The 24,281-nt window shown below is 41.7% G+C and overlaps 1 protein-coding gene and 1 long non-coding RNA gene across 2 annotated transcripts in view; one reads left to right on the top strand and one right to left on the bottom strand.

The window, feature by feature from the left end:
- Positions 1-24,281, top strand: part of LOC131457135 (uncharacterized) — a 160,633-nt gene that overhangs the window by 117,989 nt on the left and 18,363 nt on the right. The gene's annotated exons all lie outside the window — the stretch shown is intronic.
- LOC131457134 (leucine-rich repeat neuronal protein 3) lies at positions 9,183-23,910 on the bottom strand. Its single transcript, XM_058625960.1, has 2 exons — positions 23,560-23,910; positions 9,183-12,609 (listed from the first exon to the last, which is right to left on the bottom strand). The coding sequence occupies exon 2, from the start codon at positions 12,175-12,177 to the stop codon at positions 10,048-10,050; it is 2,130 nt and encodes a 709-aa protein (XP_058481943.1). The 5' UTR covers positions 12,178-12,609; positions 23,560-23,910; the 3' UTR covers positions 9,183-10,047.

Raw genomic sequence — 24,281 nt, 5'->3', positions numbered from 1 at the left:
AAAAAGGTGTGTATGTTGTGTTTATGTCGAAGCCTGTGCAAGTGTGAGTGGGACACCTGACTAGCATTTATCTGCCCATCTGTTGCGGGGACTCTAGCCGCTCTGGGCTGCAGCTTCTGTCAGATGGCAGATCTGATGCAGGGCTTGTATCCTACAGTCTTACAGCTACAGCATGTTACTCCTGAGTGGAGTGTATAAAGAATGCTGCACACCAAGTTCTTTTTCACTGTCCATTTTGTGGATGTACTGTGAGTAGGAAGCTGAAAGAATTAAGGAGTTATGTGTGTCTGTTTCTAAACCGACTCTTTTGTACATAAGAAAAAAAACAATACCTTGCTTTTCAAGTCAATACATTTACATTGCAATGTTATATCTTCTGAAATGTTGTTAAAGCTCAAGGCACACAAGCACAACTCTGCATGTTTAAAACAGTAAATGTCAAAGTTTTTAATACATGGTGTAGGCTCAATCAATACTGCATCAGAGTGTAATTAGGCAAGGAAACAAAAACACATTCTCTTTTATATGAAAATATCACTAACATGAACAGTTAATGATGTCGTCTCGCTTTTGAGATCAGTGCAGTTCACAAGATTTATCCTATTTCTTGATATTATCTGCGTTTCATTTTCACAAAAAACCACAACAAACAGAAAACAAATGTACAGAATGGTGCAGGTGAAAAAGTATTTTACTGGGAAAAGGTCAAATCCCTGATACGAGATGGAAAAGACATTAGGGGAACTACTTCTGTTGCTGACTCAAAGCCCAGCCTCTAAATCTGATTTATGCAAATGAAGCCTGCTTCAAAAATACACATGTGCTTCTTCCATTCTCATTTCCATTTTCTATTGACATTTTTATATGTTATTTCTAAATTCCAGGTGAGGTAGTGGAGCACAGCCTGCCAGGCGGCATAGGCAGTATTCAAAATTCATCTTAAAACAACTCAATCACCTCAATCTATGGAGTCCCCAGTGATGAGGGACTTGGCCTTCTGGCAGTTTTATTCTATTATAGAGCAGCTCATGAAAAAAACAACTTCCTCTCTGCTCATCCCCAAAATAAGATTTCAATTGATTATATGCCACTGTTGGAAGGGGAGCATCATCAGATTTGACCAAAGTCTCTCAGCGTGTTGCCACTGCTGCAAATGGGTGGAGTCCTGAGAAGGTCTGCAAGTGGGAAAATACATGGATGAGAGGAAGAGGTGGATGAACGTATAGTGGAAGGGAGAAAAATTAGGGGGGGAAAGGGAGACAAAGAGGATGGAGGGGAAAAAGAGCAATAGATTATAGAAAGGGCGGGGTAGGAATGGAGATGAGTAGAAAGAAAAAGTGAGATGGGAGAATTCTGCCTGATCTGAAGCATAATCATCCAATGCAACTCCGTATGGCTCGGCAAAGACATCATTAAGCAAGCCCGAGGTCGTCTGGGTTCAACAGAGCTGCTGAGGCTCAGCCGTGCTCCCTTTCCTCCTGCCACTCAATTTGTATAATTTACCTCCGTTCAGAGGCTCTTTTTCAGAAAAGAGCCTGTTTGACCCCTAACATGGGCGAGTCAAAAGTTTTGCGTCTAAATGAAATGGATTGCTGAAAGACTCCCTGTGAGCGTGTGGCCAGTCAGACGCCTGGCAGGGAGAGGCGGATGCTGACTAAGAGATGGCTACACATCACAGGAGTTACTTAGGTATGTGGCAGAGAAAGCAAGGGAGCAAAGAGGAGGTGATGGGAAGAAAATGAGAAGTTGAAGTGTGCCCTACCCTGAGGTCCAAGTGACCCCATATTGATGGTCTACTCATTGGCATGCATTCTCCTCTGACTCCTGTGGAGGAAGTTCTGTTTGTGTTTCAAACTCCGCCATGATGAGGCTGCACTCTGAGCGATGAAGGAATGGGGGGGGGGGGGGTTTGGGGGTGAGATCCTACAGTGCAGTGGAGGAGTGATTACCCGCTGTAGAGCTGAGGGATGAGAGCTGGACGGGTATTTTATTTTGTCAATTGAAGTGTGCAAATGGAAATGTCAGAGCGGCTGGAAAACTAATGAATCTGATGGGAGAGATGCCACCTCTCTCGCCGAACGCCTGATCAATTGCCAGTGTCTTTTTTGGGCACTGATGTTTTCTGTTATTTTTTGATTGTTTTCTCTGCCTGGCCCGGATGTTTACAGTTAAAGAGGTTGATGCTGAACTTTGAGCCAAGAAAATAAAGGAACAGATCTATGGCAGGAATCAATGGTTTCATCTATTTCCTACAAGTCTGGGCTGTGAAGAAGTGATTTCTGATTAGAGTTCTCTAACTCGGTTAACAAGGTAAATGCAACCACAAGAAGCTCTGCCATCCCCCAAATAATTTGGTTGCATGTGCCACAGTTGGAAACTGTGTAAATTGAATCTGTCTTAGTTCCGCATTTCCATTTAGACAGAGACACGCGCTGAGAGTGTAACCCATAAATGGCAATAAAAAAAAACTTCCATCACCTTTGAGCATTTCTGTGCCTCAATGACACAAAGTGACAGATATGCTTAGCTTAAATTTAGACCGACATTAATCGATGTCGGTGCTTTGTTCTTCTGGTTACTTGATAAAACATTGCACTGGATGGAAAAAAAAACGCAGTTGTGCTGCTATATTTTGACAAGCAGGCTAATTTCTGCCCAGGGTCATCAATATTTCTGACACTTCGGTGGTGGCATAAATATAGAATGAATGTCTCTTTGTTGTGCTTGGGGAGATGTGTGTCGCAGAGCATCAACAGAAATCATTTGGATCTGTTTGTTAGCTTGTTCAGTCAGTTGACAAGACTGCCGCCGGTCCCTCTGGAGTCTGCTTTCAATATCATGCATCATAAACAATATTCAATTTGGACCATTGAAGTATGAAAATGCACTGCATGTGTGTGGGAGGGAGATGACAAGAACCAGAACCAACCAGCTGTGTGAGTAATGAGTGAAAAGGAGGGAGTAGTTTAGGTTTGAAATTTATGTTGCAATGTCATTGCTGTGTGTGTGATAATCGAGATGAAATAAAGGTATTTTATTTGAATCAGAGAGCAGTTTTTTTCCGTAGAACAAAGGGTATCTAATGTGACTTTGGTTATATCATCGTATCTGTTTACTGACCGCTGTGGGCTTTGAACCTGTTTGTTCTGGGCATTGTCCCATTCCTTTAATTGAATCTGCCTCATGACCTCAGTTTCCTTTTAAATCAGATCAGACTCCCCCACACTCTCACTTTTCTCACCTTGCCAATCTTCTACCAGAGTTGTACACAATAACACTTAGCTCGATATTAATGCCCTCAGTTTAGAGCGAGAAAGCGAGAGAGAGGGAACAAAACCTCAACAAACATCTTCTGGCTCTAAAGTGAAAACCAGTTGTGACAGAAATAGATGTTTCTTTGAATCAAATCCCAGTGAAAAGACTGTCTCGCTAATGGCCTGAGAAAGAGCAGCCGAGCCCTTGTTATCACCCGTGTTCTTTTGGACTCTCTTCAGATGACTGAAGAAAGCTTATTTCTCTTTTCGCGTGATTGTGACAGTGCTTACATATTGCATCAGTCTTTCCAGCTGGTCTCACACAGTGAGCACATAAAGGGCTTTTAGACACTGTATTTTAAAATCGTGGTCGCTGATCTAAACGTCTTCAATTGTGGGCGAAATTGAGAGAAAACACAGTCTGAAAAGACAATCATTTCTTAATGGGATATTATGAATGTGATGGTTTTCCACGGTCGGCTACCACTTCCAGCATTAAGATGCTATAATTAAATAGGTCACTAAGATACTTTTATTTCATAGATGAACAGCTTTCATTCAGCAGGAACATCATTCTCGATGCGTTCATTATGGAAGAGAGCAGATTGCCAGACTGTTAACTACCCTGCTGCCTTCATTTCAATTTTCAAATAAACTCACTGGATAATTTATGTAAAATACAATTATCATCAATATGAAAAGCGTCATTCTATGATCTAATCTAAACTGGCGGATTTGTCTTTTTCCAGCGATGGAAATGGGGAAATATAAATATCAACACAGAAAAAGGAAAGTGAGAAAGAAGGGAATCTATCTATCTATCGGAAAGAAGAAGAAAAAAAGGATAATGAAGATCAAACACAGGGCCATGGTTATTGTTATTCCAGTTTTCAGGGAACCGTGTAATGAACTGAAGAAATAGGGTTGGGTGTGTGCGCGCGCATGGGTGTGTGCGCGCGCATGCGTGTGTGCGCGCGTGCGTATGTGCGTGTGTGTGTGTGACACTTCACTGTGAGCCACATGCTGCTTCACAGTGTACTGAATCACACAGAGCTGCCATCCATACGTGTGGGGGGAGGATGATTGATAGTAAAATGCAGCCATTTGTGTGTCTTCATTTTGCGAGCAAGTTAAAATATTGCTGTAAACAACTCCGTCAGACGGCAGTGAGATAACATACGGGGGACGTCTTTTGATTCCCCTAATTTGACTTGCATTAAGGCTCGAGCAGGAAAATACACTGGAGGATATTATGAGCTTCAAATGCAATTAGTCTACATGGGTGTGAGCGGTAATTTGAAACACGCGGGTGTGAAAAGGGATAGCACGTCGCCAACACTGCAGGTGTTCCTCCTCCTAATGGCCCTCATGAGTTCGGACCCCCGTCTAATAAAACTCGTCCCTCTCTCCGTCCAGTACCATCACATCGAGGCCAGCCGTTGTGACGACAGACAAACTGGACAGCGGCTGCTTTGCTGCTGCACTCCTGCTGGGCACACATTCTCTGCTGCTTTGAAGACAGACACTGACCTGCATTTTAAAACCACATGAGTTAAAGGCAAGGAATTTAGTGTGGCGTTTGAAAAGGAAAGGAAAAGTTTGGTGCTTTTACCTTCAAAATGCCATGTGAAGACGTGAAATCTATGATGGTATTATGGCAACTAAAAATGTTATCTTTTATACACAATGTAATATAAATATATACTCTGAATTTTAAAACACCCTTAATCAACTTTATTCATCTCCTTCCACTTGCTGCTGTGAGTATATGAAAAATGGAGGCAGTTGGCGCAGGTGCTCTATCAATTTGGCATAATTACAAGATAAATTAGCATGTACGCGTGGTTTTGCACATATTAGTTTTCACCCATTATCTAAATCAAAATCCCTCCACAGACTGGTGTTTTTTTTTTTTTAAGTGAAAACTCTGTTCCCTAACTCCTACCTACCTACCTACAACCTCATATGAACAGAGATCCGTGTCTACAGAAGGTCTACGTCTGAGCGAAGCGTGACGTAAACAAGCCTGCATTGTAAAAGTGCTACTTACACAGAGACTATAACTGTAGGTGGCTCTCCCACCGTTGCACAACAGGACTTTAATGCTCGCCAATGATTAATGTGTGCTGCCAGTAATATCGATGGCCTCCATAGCGTTAATGAATCTGATGGGGACAATGTGTGCCACAAGGCTGACAATGCTTTGCTGAACCTGCGGGGAAGTAGTGTTTCTGTACGTCCGCATGCATTCGCCTGTTCTGGGAGCGCTTCAGTTCAATTCATCATAAATGTGAGCATGTGCATGTGAATTACTCATTAGTCCCTGCATTGATCTGACCCCGGGACAGGCGTCATGCCCACCTCACAGAGGAAACTGCAGTGAGACAAAAGGAGGTAGTAATCAATCAGTAGCTGGAAACCAATCATCTGAGAATAGGTCTTCCAATTAGTGGAAAAGCCCTCTTTGGTGTCATATCATCCTACGTTCAATCCAGGCATTCACTCTTGTCTGCACAGGATTTATGGTTGGGTGGTTATCAATATGCTGGATAACCTAGGCTCGGGTTTGCACTGCCGTCTCAATCTTATATGTAGGAATTCACTGAATTGGTTGAAATATGTAAATGTGAAAGCCTCATTCTCATCTCACATACTAGTGTAAACTGTAAATGTCTAATAGCTGCTGTGTTTTAGTGGAGCACTTTGCCCGTATGCAAATGGTACGCAACAAAAAAACAGGGATGTGTTTCAATGCAGTTGTAGCTGTGCGGCACACAGGCTGTAAGCACCAAGCATGACTTAGCCGCAACACATTAGGAGTGATGGTAATGGAAACGGAGACGGGCAAAGCCTCGACAGAGCAGCAAACGCACACATAAATAGCTTTTGACTGGTCGCACTGTGACGAGTCATACCAAATCTGGTGTGACACCCTGTCTCGACTTTTAAGGAAACGCATAGCAAATGCGTGTTCAGGAGTGCGATGCACTGGTTCACTGATGATACTTGAGAGATTCACCTGTCATGCGCACTAACGTCACTTCCACACATTACTAAACAATTTATACTGCCGCAGCAAATGGTGTCTTTAATTAATACACCATTCAAGAGGCAAAGACTTTTTATTCTTTTATCAGGAAAGGAATTAACATTCTCGGTCAGCTGGGTGTTTTTTCCAATTAATGGCTATAATAAAGGCCTTTTAAAAGCAAGCGGTTACAGTGACGTTAAACAGAGTGTTGGCAGCAAGACTGTAAATGCGTGTTGACATTTCATTTTTCATTGGAATGTGGCTGCCTGTAGCTATGCTGGCTGGCCGACACAAAGGTTTGTAATTGTAATAGGCTGGCAATTCAAACATGTAAAGGTGCCCTATACCATTTGCTTTAAGCAGCACTTTGTCTAGTCTTCATCTTTTTTCAAAATGTGACATTTTCAACATTTTCATCAGTGTCTCAAAGTGCAGTGTTTGGATCTTGATCTTGAAAATGTCAATCATTTGTTAAATCACTGTTTGAGATCAGTGGGTTTCTTTGCACGCAAACATAATTCTGAGAAATGTTCTGGCCTTGGTGGAGCTGTACAGTATGTGTTCTACCGAGTGCCACTCTAATGATGAAATAACGCCGTTTTATGAATAAAGCGATGATGAATATGAGGATATGAGCTGCTTGGAGAACTATAAAGTATTTGTGTTTAAATAGTCGGCCCCATTTTGTGTGCGCCAAAGAAATGAGTCACTGTAGTCGAGCATTTTCCTATGTACAAAGTTATAATAGCGGGCGTCAATCAATTCAGTAATATAAAATTGTATCAGTCTAACAAACGTGCACTACTCTTTTTCACATTATTTCTTCTAATGTTCCACGATGGAAATCACTTCAGTCAGTAACTTCATACATGTGTGACTATTGCAAAATGGAACCAGCAAGAAAACCCATCTATAAGCCTGCACAGAGCATGCTTTAATATCTGCCTGAGTGCAAACGGCTATCTAAATAGTACAAGGTGATTTTGATATTTAAACTATTTGAAGATTCAGCAAGAAACTATATTATTTTTTTCCTTCTTCAATGTGGATTAAATGGTGGTGAGACAGCTCACTGGTTCTTTTCACATTGGGCTTAAATCTAGAGGATTTGTTGCCCTAATATAGGTATGTTTTGAATTCACGGATGACAAAAAAGGTCATATCCCTGCCTGTGGAGGGAGATTGTCAACTGTGAGGGCTGAGAGAGAGAGAGAGGGGGAAAAAGAGATTTATGGAATTGTATGAGATTGAGACAGACAGCAGGAGAAATGAGTTTCCATATAACATTAAGCCGTTTAGCTTATTCATTCAAGTATGTTATCAAATCATGAGACAAAGACTCGCAAGCTGCTTTAATTTCGTAGAACAGGTCAACTCATTTTGTGGCCTCTCTTGTTGTCATGATGTCTTTGTCTTAGCTCCTCCAGTTTAAAGAAAAAAAAAAGGATTGTTGACTTTTTTCTTGTGTGTGCGCACTTAACTATGTCTTTGACCTTGTATTTGCATGTACCAACACATGCTTGCTCCGTGTTCCTGTAAGCCTTTTTCGCTCTGCCAGGCTCGTCTGTGCCTGCATTTGCAAAAAAATAAAAAATAAACTCAGTCATGACCCAAGCACTACCTGAGGAGCACGGTGTGTCATATTTTAACTCCCTTTGTCTTTGACAGATGCCTTGGCTCTAAAAGCTTCTGTCCGTGGTGCTGAAGGCTGGCCTGATGTATGTGTGTTTGACTCCGTTTGATAAATCCGCCGTGTCACTCCGCCTCTGACAACCATTCATCATGCTCCGCTTTCTCATTTGAAATGTTCTGTGTGCTGGATAATTCAGTAAGACAAATCAAATGTGAGTCCCAAAGCTTCGAGTCAGCTCTACCCACCCTTGTTGACTTTTCACTACTGTACTTTATTACTCCGTCATAAGGACACAGTGTCCCAATGTCTGAGCAGGAGCCGCAGCAGCAGTAGGTGAAGCACAGTGGCTATATTGAGACCAGCTGAAGGACAAACTTGTTCTTAATGAGGCGGCTAATGAGTTCTGTAATTTTGTTACTGTGTTTTTTTTTTTGTTTTTTTTCCTTCTGTGGTTGGATAACCATTCAGCTGAAGTCTCTTGACTTTTCCTCTGTGGTCTGACTTAAAAGACAGTTCTTGTCCTGTACCACTTAGTTATTTTTGTTACACATACTTGCAGCTGAAATGATACGGTAACCATTGATTGAATAATTCAAAGCAAAGTGAGAAAAAGCAAAAGTAGGCAATTGATTGTAAAAGAAACAATGACATTTATTTTTTTCTTAGCACTTTTCTTAATTAGTCTCTTGTGCCCATTGATCACATATAATACAGTTAATATAAAAATGGCTTTTTACTTTACACCCAAAGCAACAATGAAATGTTTTTTTTTCTTAAAATATGTATGCTAAAAATACTGAGAAAGGATTTTCACTAAAAGGTACCGGAGAATAGCTTGTGATTCTGCAATGATGACATGGCCATGTTTCGCTGTGGCTGATGTTTCTCTTCAGTGTTTCTTCTTCTGTCTTTTCCGCATGTGGTTCTTGTTGTAGGCACTTACCAGGGCATAGCAGACCACTTCTTGAGGCAAAAAAAAAAATCTATCAGTTTTTCACAGCAGACATTTCAACATGTCACAGCACAAAAGCACAAGGGTAAAAAAATAAAATGACTGATGTCTGAATTCTATTCATCTGATCCATTTGCAGCATCCTGGTGATGTGTACGCAGACTCCCTGTACCACAGTTCTGCCTTATTGTGACACCGGAATTCTACAGAGCCATTGTTTTGTTATCAATGCCACCTGTACTTTTCCTACTTTGACATGTCAGAATGTCTGTCGTGTAAAAAGGCCTGTAACCTGTAACCTGGCCTGTTTTTATCAACTTATATCCAACATATCCACATGTTTCACAGTCACCATTGCAATGAGAACTACTGTACACAGCAAAAACAGCCATTTGGAAAAATGTTCTCTGTGGATGCCCATTTTGTAGCAGAATTCCATTATGCTTAATGAGACACTGTAATAAAAAGTAGTCAGCTCCTTACCTTAATTTAAACCCATTTAAACTTTTCAGATACAGAGGATTTGTCATTACATCAACATAATAGCATATCTAACAGTATTTCCATGTAAAATCAAGAATCAATTTTTAAATAGAAAAAAAGTGGGGTATACTGTTTCATCAAAAGGCTTACACCATAGTCACTGTTTGTTTGTCTACTCTACTAAATTGTCCTTCCCATAATAGACAGGTGTTATATCAGTTTCTCTAACTCGTCTATGGATGTTTTGACAAAGCACAGACGGTATTGCTTGGGACCACACAGACAGTTCCACAACTCTGAACACATTTAACAGTCAATTACAAGAGAGTTGACCATCATTGCCGTCATTGTCATTGTCATCTTCACTCCCTTTTTCACCTGCCTGCATTTTTGCATGAATGTACCGAAATATAGGTTTGTTTGTTTTCTCAGTAAATGACCCCTTCCTGTTGTTGTTAGCTTGGTTTAGTGTATCGGTTACAAAGCCAACACTTCAGCTAGGGTCAACACTGGGAGAGAAAGTAGTCCGTTTCAAAACTGTTCCATCCCAGTCCAATAATACATCACCAGTGTGTCTGAGCCAGCGACGGCAATGGGCTTGCCTTTAAAACAGTACAACAGAAGAGTCCACCCCTGCCCATTGCCTTGTCCATTCAGTGTTGTTGGTGTGTGGTGCTCTACAAAGTTGCACTTCTTAAAAGGCATTGTCAGATACATTTATGACTGTGGCTTTCACTTCCACTCCACTTGGCAGTCCTTTACCCGAAAGCCACAGCTTTGTAAAGAATGGAGAGTGCATACTGGTAGCTTCCACTGGTGTCAGTAAAGCTTTGGAGTCGCATTTTCTTACATCCCCATAAAGGTGGTGGTTCCTCAGAGACACATAAATAAGCAGGCAGGCCACTGAAATCACAGCCAAGAGCACACCAAAGACAGTAATTACTGCTGCATCCCATCTTTCTGTATCCTTAGCTTCCAGCTTTAATCCCTTAGTGGTGACATTGACACATTTGGTGTCATGGGTGTAGTGGATGCTGCTGACATCCACACATACTTTGTAGTGAGTGGCGGGGCTGAGATGTGTGAGGTTGAAGACCTGGATATCAGAAGGAACTCTGGTGGTAAATGCTATAGTGGGATGGCTGACATCGGACAAAGTGTACCATTTAATAGTGGGAGCCAGCATGCCGGAACCACCTTTCCAGGAAACCAGGATGGAGTGAGACTCTACTGACTTGATCACAACATTCAGAGATCCATTCACAGGCTGGGGAAAATATCCATTCACCTCTACTGAGACAGATTTGAGATCAGCTCCAACCAGATTATGGGCAACACAAGTGTAAAGACCAGCCTCATTTTCTGTGATGTCATAGATGTCGAATGTTCCCTCTGGGTGCATGTAGAACTTGTCAGAGACGGTGTTGGGCAGAACCCTGGTACCAGATGGGGTGATCCAGTAGATGTCCGGCTCTGGTTCAGCAAACGCACGACAATGGAGTGACACTGTACTTGCATTCTGTGCTTTAATGAGCCTTGGCATACTTTCGGGAGAGATGAGTGGCAGACAAATCTCCATCATCTCCCTGAAGTGCACCTGTCGGACATGCTGCCCTTCATACTCTGGAGGCTCCACACAGTACAGTGAATCAGGCTCCATGAAGCGAAGATTGGTCTTGTTCATGTTCATCCAGCGGACTACACAGTCACAGCGGATAGGGTTGCTGTGCATACTGACTTCTCTGAGATTTGGGAGGGATTCAACAGTAATCCTATGGAGGGCACTGAGTGCATTGCCATTTAGCATTAAGGTTTCTAGCCGTGGTAGTTTGTAGAAAGCTTTAGGATGGATGTAAGAGAGTTTAGGATTGTTGGTGGCTTCTATTTTCGTCAGCTCAGGAAGGTTATTGAGGGCAAAGCTATCGATGGAAACTAGTTCTGGCATGCTATTGATCCCCAATTCTTTAAGATGAAACATATCCACAAAGTCCCCTCTTTGTATCCTCACAATGGGGTTTTTATTGAGATCCAAAAACTTTAGATTTTTTGCATTTCTCAGGGCTGAATGGGGCACCTCAGGGAAAATATTATCATAGAAAGAGATGCTCTCTAAGTTATCCAGACCAGCCAGTGCATCTTCGGGAAGTTGTGACAAGTTCATTCTGGTGAGAACAAGACTGCGTAGGTTGCTGAGAGGTTTGAAGTTCATATCATCAACAGAAAGAATTGGATTCTCACCAATCATCAGAATCTCAAGGTTGGGCATGGGTTCGAACCACTCTCTTTTAATGACCGTCAGTTTGTTAGAATTGAGATGGAGACGAACAAGGTTGCTAAGACCCTGGAAAGCCAGTGTGGAAATTGAGGATATGAGATTGTGATTCATGTAGAGCTCCTGAAGATTCGCCACCTCTGCCAGGCATCGTTCTGGCAAATTTTGTATCGAGTTTTCTTCCATATGAAGGGAGAGCAGCTGAGGAAGGTTTCCAAAATTGACATCACTGATCAAGGATAAGTTGTTTTGTGATAAATCAATCTCTGTGATATTTGCCAGGTAATCCAGGGGTTTGTCAATCTTAGCAACATTGTTAGTTTGCAGTAATAGTACTTGTGTGCCCGCTGGTAATGTTTCTGGCAGTCTGAATAGTCCCAGGTCATTACAATCAACTGTCTGTGCCTCCATATAGACAGAACTGGGAGAAAACCAGGGTCTAATCTCGCATACACAAAGCTTTGGGCAATCCGACCTCTCCTCAGTGGCCAAAACAAAAGAGGCCATGGCCAAGCCAACAAAAAGATGATCCACGAATGACACGTCCTTCATATTGAACCGGTCCAGTAAGAAATCTGTCCTTGTAGATTAAATGGTATAAATATATATTCACAAATACCGAATCATGTGATGCAGCTGCTGAGGCGATTGACTCACCGCCCCTTCCACGGCCACCACCACTGGTTGCAGTGGGGCTCCCAAGAGATCTTTTTGTCTTGCTGTGTAGACGTGGACAGATGGAATGACCAATCACTCACTGTTGCCTGTTGATGTCAGAGTTCAGGGCCAAGAGTGCAGCCAAGTAGACCCAAGAAGGTGGATGGGGGATAGTAAAAACAGATGGACTGATTTTAATACTCAAATGACAAATGTTGAGCACATTTAGGTATCCATGAAGGCTGTTTCGGCTCTTTTGTCAAAGATGTTCATCCTCATTTATCATCTGTACTAGCTTCCATTGTCCACGGCCCAGTCCATTCTTACCTGTGTGAGACAACAAGACAGAGAGAAATGGTGTGAGTATTACCTGATAATAGATGTGAATAGGCAAAGTGGTAAGAGAAGGATTTGGGTGTACTGACATTTTGTTATAGGCACACTGATGCATGTTGACATTTACATGCACTTCCTTCAAGACACAACCATGGATTTATATCTGCTTGACCTTCTGGAGTCCATTCTGGGGATGTACTGCATGTGCCCTTACAATATGGCTTTCATTCTCAGTGTAAGCGGCATTCGTCTATTATTGGTAAAAGAAAAGGCTTCACTAAGATTCTTAAATGGTAGACACCCTTGTGCTTAAGCCTTCAGAGCAAGATGGATAATGACAGTGGAACATGTTAGTGACTGACAGTTAGGCCATTTATTTAATCCAAGAATTTGGCCAAGACACAGTTCACAAGCCACCACAAAATTGTAAATAATTATGCTGTCTTTGGTGCTTATAGAAAAAACTCACAGCTCAAAATAAAGCTAGTCTGACTCTCGCATGTGAAAATTGATACTTTATCCGAGACTAATATACATGCCACATCATTTTTTAATTCCTCAGTGGGGGTTTTCTGGGCACTAGATAGAGAAGTCTAGTAGTGTATGAATTCCCCACTGAGAATTTGATCAATCAAATAAAATGGGCAGAATGTAAATATATGCAAATTAATTATTTTAATTATTTCAGGTGAATCACTTGTATTTTGCTATGTTTTTGTAATTTCTACCTTTGCATTATTAAAAATGGCTATTGTTTGACTGGTAATTGGAAAAAAGAGCCAGAAATTATGATTTTGAGCACACTTTATGGCACAGTTATTGGCCCTGATATGAATTGAGGCAGTAATGGGATTGTGAAAGCCCAAGCATTAAAAGGCAAACAAATCCATCAATGATCCATCCATGTTTTCTTTTAGTTTGTACAGAATCAAATATGACTGGGAGATGTTTTTTTATGTAGTGTATCTTTTAACATCATATTATTAATGTCCCGACCATCTTTTGTGATGGCAGAAGCTCCACAGTTGAAGTGTACCATGTAATTTGTCATATTTTACTGCCTCTCGGTGAACAGATGGGTTTGATGGCGCTTGTGTGTTTTTTGGGGCTTATAAGACCACACATCACATCATGGGAAAAGTCAAGATAGACGGGGTATGAAATCGACAAAATCAAGAGAAGTGTGACGGTGGAAGAAAAGTGAGGACGGAGGGGGGAATTTAATTTCATCCTGCTGTTCCCACCTCAGTGGCCACAGGGGTTTGTGCGTGCGTGTGTGTGGGGGGGCAAAAATAAATAAGTAAAAAAAAAAAGATCTGAAGGGAGCTGAAACGCTGCAGTTTGCCCCAATGGCAAAGCCAAGCTAAGGGTTCATTTTTCAACCTCTACTCCAGCACCAGCAAGAGTCTGGTCTGCAGGGGGGAGGAAAGCAGACATGGAGTCAGAGAGAGTGGGGGTATTATTTTTCAAAAGCACCTGGCACTTTAATAAGCCGCAACACCCAGAGCATTTTGATAAACAGGGTTTAGCTGCGGAAACAAAGGCCAGATTCTGTAATTTAGCCTGCTCACCAAGGCTCTTCTCAACTTATCACAATTACCAGCAGTTTAATGTGGGAATGTTATCTGTTAATGTATAGGTATATTGTGCAATCACTGCTGGAGGCTGTAAGAGGCATAGTAATTGTGTCAGTGGGGACATATTTGGACTCCCTTTTTTGCAATCAATATTTTCTGTATGTGAGTTTGCAGTGCTCAGAAACAAAGGGCCGGTATAGATACTGCTGGCCTATAATGGGGGAAAAAAGTGTTGCCACACATTAGAATGAGGTAATTATTAAAATTTGCAAAGATTAATGACGAAACGTGAGAAGGACAACAGATGATAAGAGGGTTACCAAGGCAATAGATTGTAACATGTATGTTTAGTTTAATAGGAATAGTTGTTCTTGTGGGACAATAATTAGTGATCTAGAAAAACAGGATTGGTGAAAATTAAATGTTGAGGATGACATTTAAATGTGAGACAATCCTTCAAATATTTTAGAAAAAAAAATCACAGAACTAATTTCTGTTATTTGTAGATGAAGAAGTTTTACAACAAATGATCATTTTTAGTGATTAGACAACAGCTAATTTTCTCAATTGACAATGTATTTGTTCTGTGAAATGTCTGTAAAACATGAACAAGTAAACTGAACCCAACTACTCAGAGACTTCAATTTAACCCACAAAAATGACCCATTTTATCCTAATCCATTTACTATTATAGACTCCTAACCACCGTATATTAACAGCCATTTTCATCCTTTGTGTTTCCTCTGTTATGGTTTTGCAAAACACTGCCCAAAGTACCACTGCAGAACAAATATAGTGCATGCATCTATAAAAGTCATGGCTTCACTTTAATAAACCCAACAAATAGCTTAATCTTGTTTAAATGTTTAAGTGAATCATTCTTTGTGCTCTGAGCTCTCGATGAGTCAGAAGATTTAATAAAAAGGGTTTAATATCAAGTTATTATTCTGAAGGCTGCTCTTATTCCTGCTCTTATTACTCTATATGTTTGACCCTAAGTGCACGACCAGTTGAACCAATGCATGTGTGAAAAATGAACGTTTTAATGTAGAAGACACGTATGTAAATCAGGTTTAATTTCCAATTTACTGAACGTCAGCTCAGGTCCCAGTGAAGGGCTGTAGAAGGAAAACATTAGGAGTCATTTGTAAGACGAGGCTGACTGAATCAAAGGTGACATCTTGTGTGGCAATGTGTCTCATGTGGCAAATGTGCCAAGTCTTCAGGCATTTCACCGCCCGAGAATAGAGTTGAGTCAATGACTTGGTTACACAATAAATCAGTTATGGAATAAATACAATTGAGGTGAGACAGCTATGGAAAGCAAGACTTCTACGATGCATTCTTTCAGATTATGTGAACGGTGTAACGTCCTCAGAGCTCGATATACCTAATCAAGACGTGTTACCACATCAGCACACCTAAAAAGCTTTCAATGACACAGCCTCCGTTTAGGAAGCTTGTTTGGCTGATGAAAGTGAGCTTGTTAAGACTACAGTCCTTGCCTTTTATTACACTTAAGGTGGATATACTGTAGTATACTTTCGCACCAAACTACATTATTTAAAGCAAACTATCCTAATCATCTACAGGCAGTTGAACAGGTAAATTGTATTTTATGCCCGCACTACATGAATCCCAGGATAGAGGCGGTCTCTATTCTCCGAGCCTTGCACCGTGACTGCTGTGACCATGGAATCCTCACACCACTTATACTAACCTATTAGTCAGAGGTCCAGTGGAGCTACCCAGCCTCATCCAACCCCCCACCCCCACCATCACACCCACTGCTTCTGTGTAGAGCTAATTTCCCACAGTCCGTTGCCCCATTGCCAGTAATTGAAGTGGAGCAAGAAGGGACGGGTTAGGCAGAAAAGAGATCTAAAACGACAAAAATCTTGAACTTGTCACAGTATCTGTGGCGGTGTATTAACCTCTGGTGACCCTGAAAATGCTGCCATTGCACGAAATGATAACCATAAAAAGACTGTTACACTGAAGAATTAGCCAAGTCCCTTGCAACGTTTGGGAGGGAAAAAAGATTTGTATTGAGCGTAAGTGTTGGACAGAGAGAAATGTGGTTAATATAATTTGGGACAAATACAATTCAGAGATGGATGCATGTAATCTGTGCTTGGTAAAAGCCTTTGGAAATCTTAACTAGGGAGATACATAATCAGCGAATAGTGATATAAGCCTGAGGGCTTGAAATGGATTCTTGTGTAACCTAATGTCTACCTGCACTAACACATTAAGCAGAAGCTTTGACATTTGCTTGGGGAGCCAATGGAAGCCTTTTATAGGTCAGACTATGGTGTTCACTCATGGAGCTAACACGAGTTCCCAGGTGTCAGTGGGACGGGGAGTGGGGGGCAATCCTTCAAACCCCAGTCTCCATAGCACCCCCACTACAGTAGCAGGCTGACGGTCTCATGCGTTTGGTTTTTTTTTGTTTGTTTTTTTCACTTCCACCTGGCTGTAAACATACCAGCCAACAAACAAACAAGCTTCTGCTATCTGGCTCCTTTCAACGGGGTGAAATATAGCTAAGTTCTGTCACCTCCATTAGTTCAACCTGCAGCAAGGGCTAAAGAAACAAACTGCAACACAACACTGGCATTATAAATTACGATATAAAGAACATACTGTTGCCAATTTAAACTGCCAGCACATATGGAGAAATATTGGCATTTATTTGTTTTTATGTTTCTGTCCACCTGAGGAATGTGAGTTAAGTATTCACCCTTTATTAAAAACTCTGCTTTGGGCTCCATAAACCACTGTGGACTAATTAATGACTCTTAAGCAGCTAAACGCTATACTATGTTCACTGGCAAGCTCCCAATGTCACTATTATTGTTGTTTTATTAATGATTAATGATGTCAATATGGGCATTTGAAAGATATTAAAAAAACTAAGTAATACTATAATACCTAACTGAGACTGAAGCAAGAAATGCACTTGTTAGTACTATTTGCTTGGCAAACTAAATGGCAAATACACTGTTTGTAATTGAAATCAGTATTTTTTTCACTGCAAATTTGGAAAACATGTACACAAGTACCAATATGTGCAGTAAGATATTATTCGTCAATAAATTGGCTCGATTATGATTAATACCTATTGGTTTGTCACGTCATAATGCAGATTATTCATTTGATCAATCGCTCTTATTATACATATTATAGCCACGTATCCAGACACAGATTTTCATCCACATGTTCAAGCTGGATTTGAGTGAAAAACAAAAAAAATTAAATAGAATAGAATATTAATAGATGGAGTCAACTGTATCTGTATACTAACTAAGACGCGGCAAAGAAATGATACAGTCATTGCATCACCATTATGAACTGGTATGTCTTTGGTCCACATTACTCACATATTTTAAATTTAAATAATAGGCCATTTTGCATTCACTGGATAACTTGGAATGTCTCTTCATTAGTATTTGTACATTTATTTTGAAATCCACACTTTTTTTTCCTTCAATAAATTTCACATTAAATCAGCACATGCATTAAATATTGAGAGGATTTCCTCATTTAAATTCCCATTGGAGATAACTTGCTCTGAGTAAATGGCACCACACTGATGATATACCTGGGGTTGGAATAGCAATTTAAGATTTTCACCCAGTGTCAAGGTGAAAAGTCGGTTCTTGCAAAACACCTTGCACTTAGCCTCCCACTGGGCCATCACCGTCAGACTATCACTAAGACTGTTTTGGACAGTAATGGCACAAATACAGTTTGATTAGTGACCAGTGAAATATGACCACTTTAAATTAATGAGTTTGCACAGTCAGGGCACAGGGCGCTGGTCCTGGTGCTGCTAATTCAGGCAAGCCTGACTCAAATCGGCCAAGCAGCCAAACAGCCGGGCGAACTGTTTGTTTTATGCTGTTTATTGAAATGAGTTATAAATCTCCCCTACCCTCTCTTCACAGGGCTTGGACAGGATTTTGCAGAGTGGGGACTTAGTGAAGATTACTTTGCCGCAGGTTGGGGGTTGGGTCCTCATAAATGGCCTGTGAGGTGTCGGGTTGACCCACAGTTTTGTGTAAAAATAAAATCATTTATTATACAACGAACACATTCTATGAGGGTTATGACATGCATAAAGGGGGGGAAATTTGCAAGATCCGAGCGGTAGAATAAGTCCAGATGTCGGGTTTTGTGGGGGAGCATATTGGCCCTGAGGGAAATGATTACGGGGCCTGCACGGTTTAAGTGGAAACAAGGCAGTATTGCATCTGCTAAGAGGTAGACATTACACTCACTGAGGTAAAACTGGATGGAAGACATAAAGGTCAGACCTAAGTGGAAAGTAGGGCGCAGCAGGATTGCCTCGTCTTTCAGGAGAATAGCCTGTGTATTGTAGAAATGGGAATTTTGATCCACTGGTAATAAGCCTCACAAGGCTTTCTTCTTCAAGTCACACCCCTCTCTCTCTCTCTGTCTCTCCCTCTCCCTCCCTGGCCCTTTTTTCCCTCTGTGCTTGTTCTTTTTTTCATGATATTGCAACCCCTCATCTCTTTTTATAAACCTTGTCTTTTTTGTCCTGTTTTCCCACAATTGTCTCCTTTTTTCAAACCTTTTACGTTCCTCCTTATCTCCTCTTTTAGCATCACGATCCTCCCAAGCAATGGGGTTATAGATTAGACGTTAATCTCATCTCCCTGCATATCAAGGTTCCCGTCCTTCCTCCAGGGTATCTCACTGTCCTGTTTGACCGTTCTCTCCAATTTCCTAATTACTTCAGGAACAGATATGATTTAACTTGATTTTTTTTAATGCTTTTTTAAATAAGAAAAGACTCTGTCACGCAATAGTATCAGACCTGACTGAGGGAGCACTTTCCGTGGATACAGGGGCAGCCGGAGCTGAACAACCATTCTTTCTGAGCAGTGGAATTGAATCTTTCGTGGGGGCATCTTTGTGTTTTCAGTCACACTCCAACCTGTTTGCAGCCATCTCACTTCCCTTGGCAGAGACGTTGTAGCCTCTTGTCTGTCTTGACAATAAATGAACCACTTCCTGTGAGTGGAAATATAGCCATCTAAACACTGCTATACTGAGAAACACAGATGTCCTTGTTTGTATTTAAAAGGTTCACAGTACAGTTTTACAAATTAATCTTCACAGGCTAATATGATTGCACCAATTCTTGTGATGCTTAGCGTCTCAGGGTAAATTACAGCTTACGATGTGAAACTAAGTGAAAATGCTTAATGACACAGCAGCTCAGAAATGTTTCTGTTTGACCCTGGATGTGTTGTGAACGTTTAGCATCACTGTAGTGCAACCTAACCACTCCTGTCAGTTATTGTGGTTAAGCCCCTTAGTGGGTGGGTGTCTCTGGACGGCTTTACTGTCCCTCCCTCTGCCCTTCACCTCATTGATTTATGATTATACTTCTACCTAGGTAAGGGGGTAGTCCATTAAAGGAAACCCTCTATGTAGTGTGCATAATGAAGATTCTAGTATGTATGTGGGCCCGAGTCTGTGTGTGTGTGGGAGCGGAAGGAAACCTTTACCCTTACATCTGCACTTGCATGGCCATAAATCAGTGGCAAGTCAACTGTTAATGTAAAATCAATTTTCCAAATTAACCACACGACCCTCAACTTTGGTTTTTCAGCTCTTTTTATCTGGACATATCGCGCCCTTGTGCTGAGTAAGGAAGAACATGCGTCCTGCACTATTGAACGCTACAGCACACCCACCTGCAGTCATGCAAGCACAGAGCAGACAGGAAAACGCGCAAAGGGAACTTGTATTAGCATAAACGGGCCTGCACATGTAATTAAGCCGACAGTATTCTCACAGATGGCATAAAAACAAACAAAAACAAACGTACATATGATGCATGCATAGCGCACCACACGGAGAAAGAGCCCAGCTAGGTCCCCTTGTCTAATTCACATTGTGCTGCATCTATTAAAATTAAGACAAGGTATCCAGCTTAAGGCTTCTGCTGATAAGGTCAAAGGCATAGCGAACATTCCAACGCTCATTTCTCCCCCAACATAATCGCACTCACTCTTGACAAAAATCTGCATAATGCTCCATGTATAGCTGCTAGCCAAAATGAAAGAGGGGAGGTGTGAGGAGGAGAGAGAGGCACAGACGGAGGCGGGGGGGAATGACGCCAACAGCATATCCCTCAAAGTCAGAGCCAAATTGAATCTGCAGGTGCAAATGTGGCATGTGTGCTGCCTCTAAGATGCGCAGCTATCTATATTTATATGAATAATATATGGCTGGTCAAGGGGCCAAAAGCCTGCAGGGAATAAGTTGCAACGGCAGACGGAATCAATCGTTATATGCCAGTGAAATGCATTTATCGCTGGCTTGGACCTCTTTATTATGATTTCATGGGGTTTGATATGGGCTTTCTCTATCTCTTTTCATTCTCGTCGTCAGCTGAAACAGATGAAAGAAGTTGCGCTCTCCAATGGCACCGTGGCTTTCACCTTTTCAGGAGCAAAGCACAGTGACTAAGGGATCTGGAGACAGTGCAGGCTTTATGCGTGTGTGCTTTTTATGCATATTTCTATGTATGCCTGACATGCGTTGTACTCATGTGCCTGCATATGTGTGCGTAATCCTCTGCGTCGGTCTCTGCAGCTTCATCAGTGCATGAATGCCCTCTCGATACGGCATCACTTCCTCGCCAGGCTTTTCATTAGTGCTCCGAGGGCCTATATGTTTCAGTCTAAATGCAGAGCAGATGGGCAGCACAGCAGTGGCCCCTAGATGTTCTATCCTTCTTCTCTGCTCATGTTTGAAACTGCAATCTGGGCACATGTCCCTATCACATCCATCTCTGATATGCATCTGCGGAATAATGAGTAAATAATGGCTTCTTTTTTTTAGTCTTGTTTTCAAATAATTCACATTTATCTATATACAAGATTAATTAAGTGGTTTCGCAGCACTAATATATCTATACCACTTTTTAATATCAAACCCTTGAGTGTCAACCAATACAGATATCAGTCTGATACTGTCTTTTACCTTAATATATGTCCAAAGTGCCTAAATGTGCACCCCTCAATCATATCCTGGTCACTTGGTACTGGTCTCTATTTACAGCCCATGCTTGATTAAGCATTTATGTGATATTTAGGGTTTTTGGAACAAATTGTATTATGCAGTTTTCTATTTCTGTTACTGATACAATGATTTTGGCCTGTATCAGACCGATACTTGTATTGAAAATCATATTGGCTCATCCCTAATTTTATTCACCCACTTCAGGGATGTTTGCTAGTTAAACACTTATGCAAATACAAAAGGAAATGTCACTTTGTCATATACCATTTGGAAATGTATGTACTTAAATGTCCTTGATGCTGCGATGACACACTGGTTGAATTCACACTTTCTTGTTGTCCCCTTTACTTATTCATTTGTGTCTTCTCATCTAATCATCGAATACACGTACAGACAAACACACGCCATTCCTGTTACCCTCTGTCTGTGCCGATTCCATTTTAATGGAAGCCTGTGTTTGTTTGGGAACAGGATGCTATCAGGGAGCCTATGCTTGGCTGCACAGGCTGATCCCCTACAGCCTTCTTGTGAATATGTTTACATTTTTACATTACATTTCACTCAGGAGTCCCGATAGTTCCTTGGGCATCTTGTTATCACCATTATGGAGGGAAAATATAAATATATATATATATATAAATCTTGGGATTAATTAGATTTTCATAGGGCAATTGTAGGCTTCTTTAATAGCACTTACAACCAAGAGTAGCATTTTCCACCCACTCAGGAACCTGCTGCCCCTCTGCCTATAGAGAAATGAATATGGAACACCCACACAGTGCTGTCTATCATGCTCCCAAAGCCTCTACAAGGCCACTACTGGCACAATAACCCCTCACCTTCCCCTGCGCCCCTGCTTTCTACCGTTTCACACGCAGATCAATAGGCAATTCGCAAAAGCCACTCACTGCAAGCGTATGACTTGTTGTGGACATGTACTATTGATTGGTTTTTAAGCAAATGTGTCCAAATTAACGAAGAAGCCAATTTGGGCTTTTTTTTTTTTTTGTACCGTTCCTATCACATTAAGGGTGCCGTAGTGGCAGCGTGAGGGTCGAGCCCCGAAAAGCTTTCGACAATTTTGAAAAGTCACTCTTGAGAAACCGCATACGTGCTCGGCTTCACTCGGCAGGTGTAGTCAAATCAAAGTGGGAGCAGTGCACGGTGTCGGGAGGCTGATGGGGCTTTTCTTAGCGTCGCCGGTAACCAGTGTGAGGGGAGGGCATGATGGCCCTCGTGTGGCATTTCACTTTGTTTTTTCATATCGAGCAGCTGCTTTTGGGTGAGTCATTCACACCCTGTAGGCCAACATCTATTGTATCCATCATCAGGGAATGAGCAAGGAGAGACACACACACGCACATCTGTACAGAAGATGACAACAGTCAGGTTCAGTGGCCTCCCCTTGGTGGAAATCACATTTGTCATTATCAGCCGTTATCCGAGCATCTGCCTTTTGAAATATTCATGATTAATACTTTTTTTTGCTGCATGACATATTTTGGACAGAGAGGGAGAGAGAGAGAGAGAGAGAGAAGGAGAGAGGTAGAGAGAGAGAGAGAGGGTAGAAAGACGCCCCACTGCAGGTATGGGATTAGTTAATACCTTTTTCTCTTTCTCTCTCTCTCTCTCTGTGTATATATATATATGTGTGTGTGTGTGTGTGTGTGTGTGTGTGTGTACACCGTACATTGGTGGTAAGATCATAATGTGTGTGTGTGACGACTTCTGTGTTTACAACACGACGGTTGAAAGGAGAGGTGGTGGTGGGGCAGTCTGTAGGTTTTTCTTCGAGAAGTATCTAATGTACGCTCACTATGCAGGACATGGCACTGCCAGACCGACAACACACACACACACACACACACATACGCTGTGAATTGTTTTATTGCATTCGCCCTGAGCACGCTCCCTCCGTCAAGGGTCCAGTTTCTTCGATGTGCATATACCCTGCTTTAGTTGCGCAAAAGCGCGTCTCCACGTCAAGTGCGTGCTCGGGCCAGTCAACAGCAAAAAAAGAAAAATAATCATGAAATGAAATGTTTTCCTTTATTTCTCAACCCGCTCACGTGCGACTGTTCTTTGGAAGCACAGTGTATAGATATATATAGATTTTTTTTGATTTTTTGTTTTGATTTACAGACCGCACACACGGTAACGGAAACATCCCCGAATCCCCGAAACCCAGGCGTTTTTCATTAACTTGGTTAGACGCGTTGCGCAGACGCATTCTGCGCTATCACGCGCGACATGTATCAAATTACAAGACATCCATTAAAGGGAGTAAACAGAGTAAACTTACCCCGATTTAACAAGCATAGTCCTCACAACAGTGCGTGTGTGTGTGTGGTGTCTATATTCCCATCAAGTGCGCCGCTCCAATGACGAGAGAACCACAGCGCGCGACATAAAAGCCAGTCAACAATGTGTGGTCTTCTTATTTTCACGCAGTTGATGAGAAATCTGTTCCAGACTCCTCCACAGCGGGGGGAAAAAACACGAGAGGAAAATCAACGCAAGCGAAGTCCAAAAATTCAGCTAATGGAGAGAGAGGGTCTGGCGTTGCCTGTGCCCTTCCGTTCCCGTCTTCGCAGCGGCTATTAAGGGCGCATCTCTCCCCTCGATCAAGTGTCAGGCGGACCACATAGATGCGCTGCCGTCTCCTCAGCAGTCATTAATATCAGAGCAAACCCTGACTCTCCAGAGATGCAGCCAATAGCGAGAGAGAAGCAGGCGAGCAGCTCGCAGCATCCGCGCTCTGGTTGGCTGAGAGGAGCTGTCAGTCATGTCCCTGAAGCCTGTTCTCATCCGTGGCTTCCTCTGTTGGATGTAAGGCACGCTGCAAAAAATATCCGTCTGAAAAAGTCTCCTCATGAACTTTAGAGTACAGAGATTGAAGAAAGACACACTCACAAGTGGGCACATGTTATAAAAATGAGGAGATAATATTATAAAACCCTTTAATCCTTTAACACCTAAACCTCAAAATATCTGTGTATTAACAATTTAAAATGAAGAAAAAAC

The sequence above is a fragment of the Solea solea genome, chromosome 3, assembly GCF_958295425.1.
Source record: "Solea solea chromosome 3, fSolSol10.1, whole genome shotgun sequence".
Classification (NCBI taxonomy): Eukaryota; Metazoa; Chordata; class Actinopteri; order Pleuronectiformes; family Soleidae; genus Solea; species Solea solea.
Note: the sequence above shows the minus strand (reverse complement) of the source record. Positions and strands in the feature narration are given on the sequence as shown.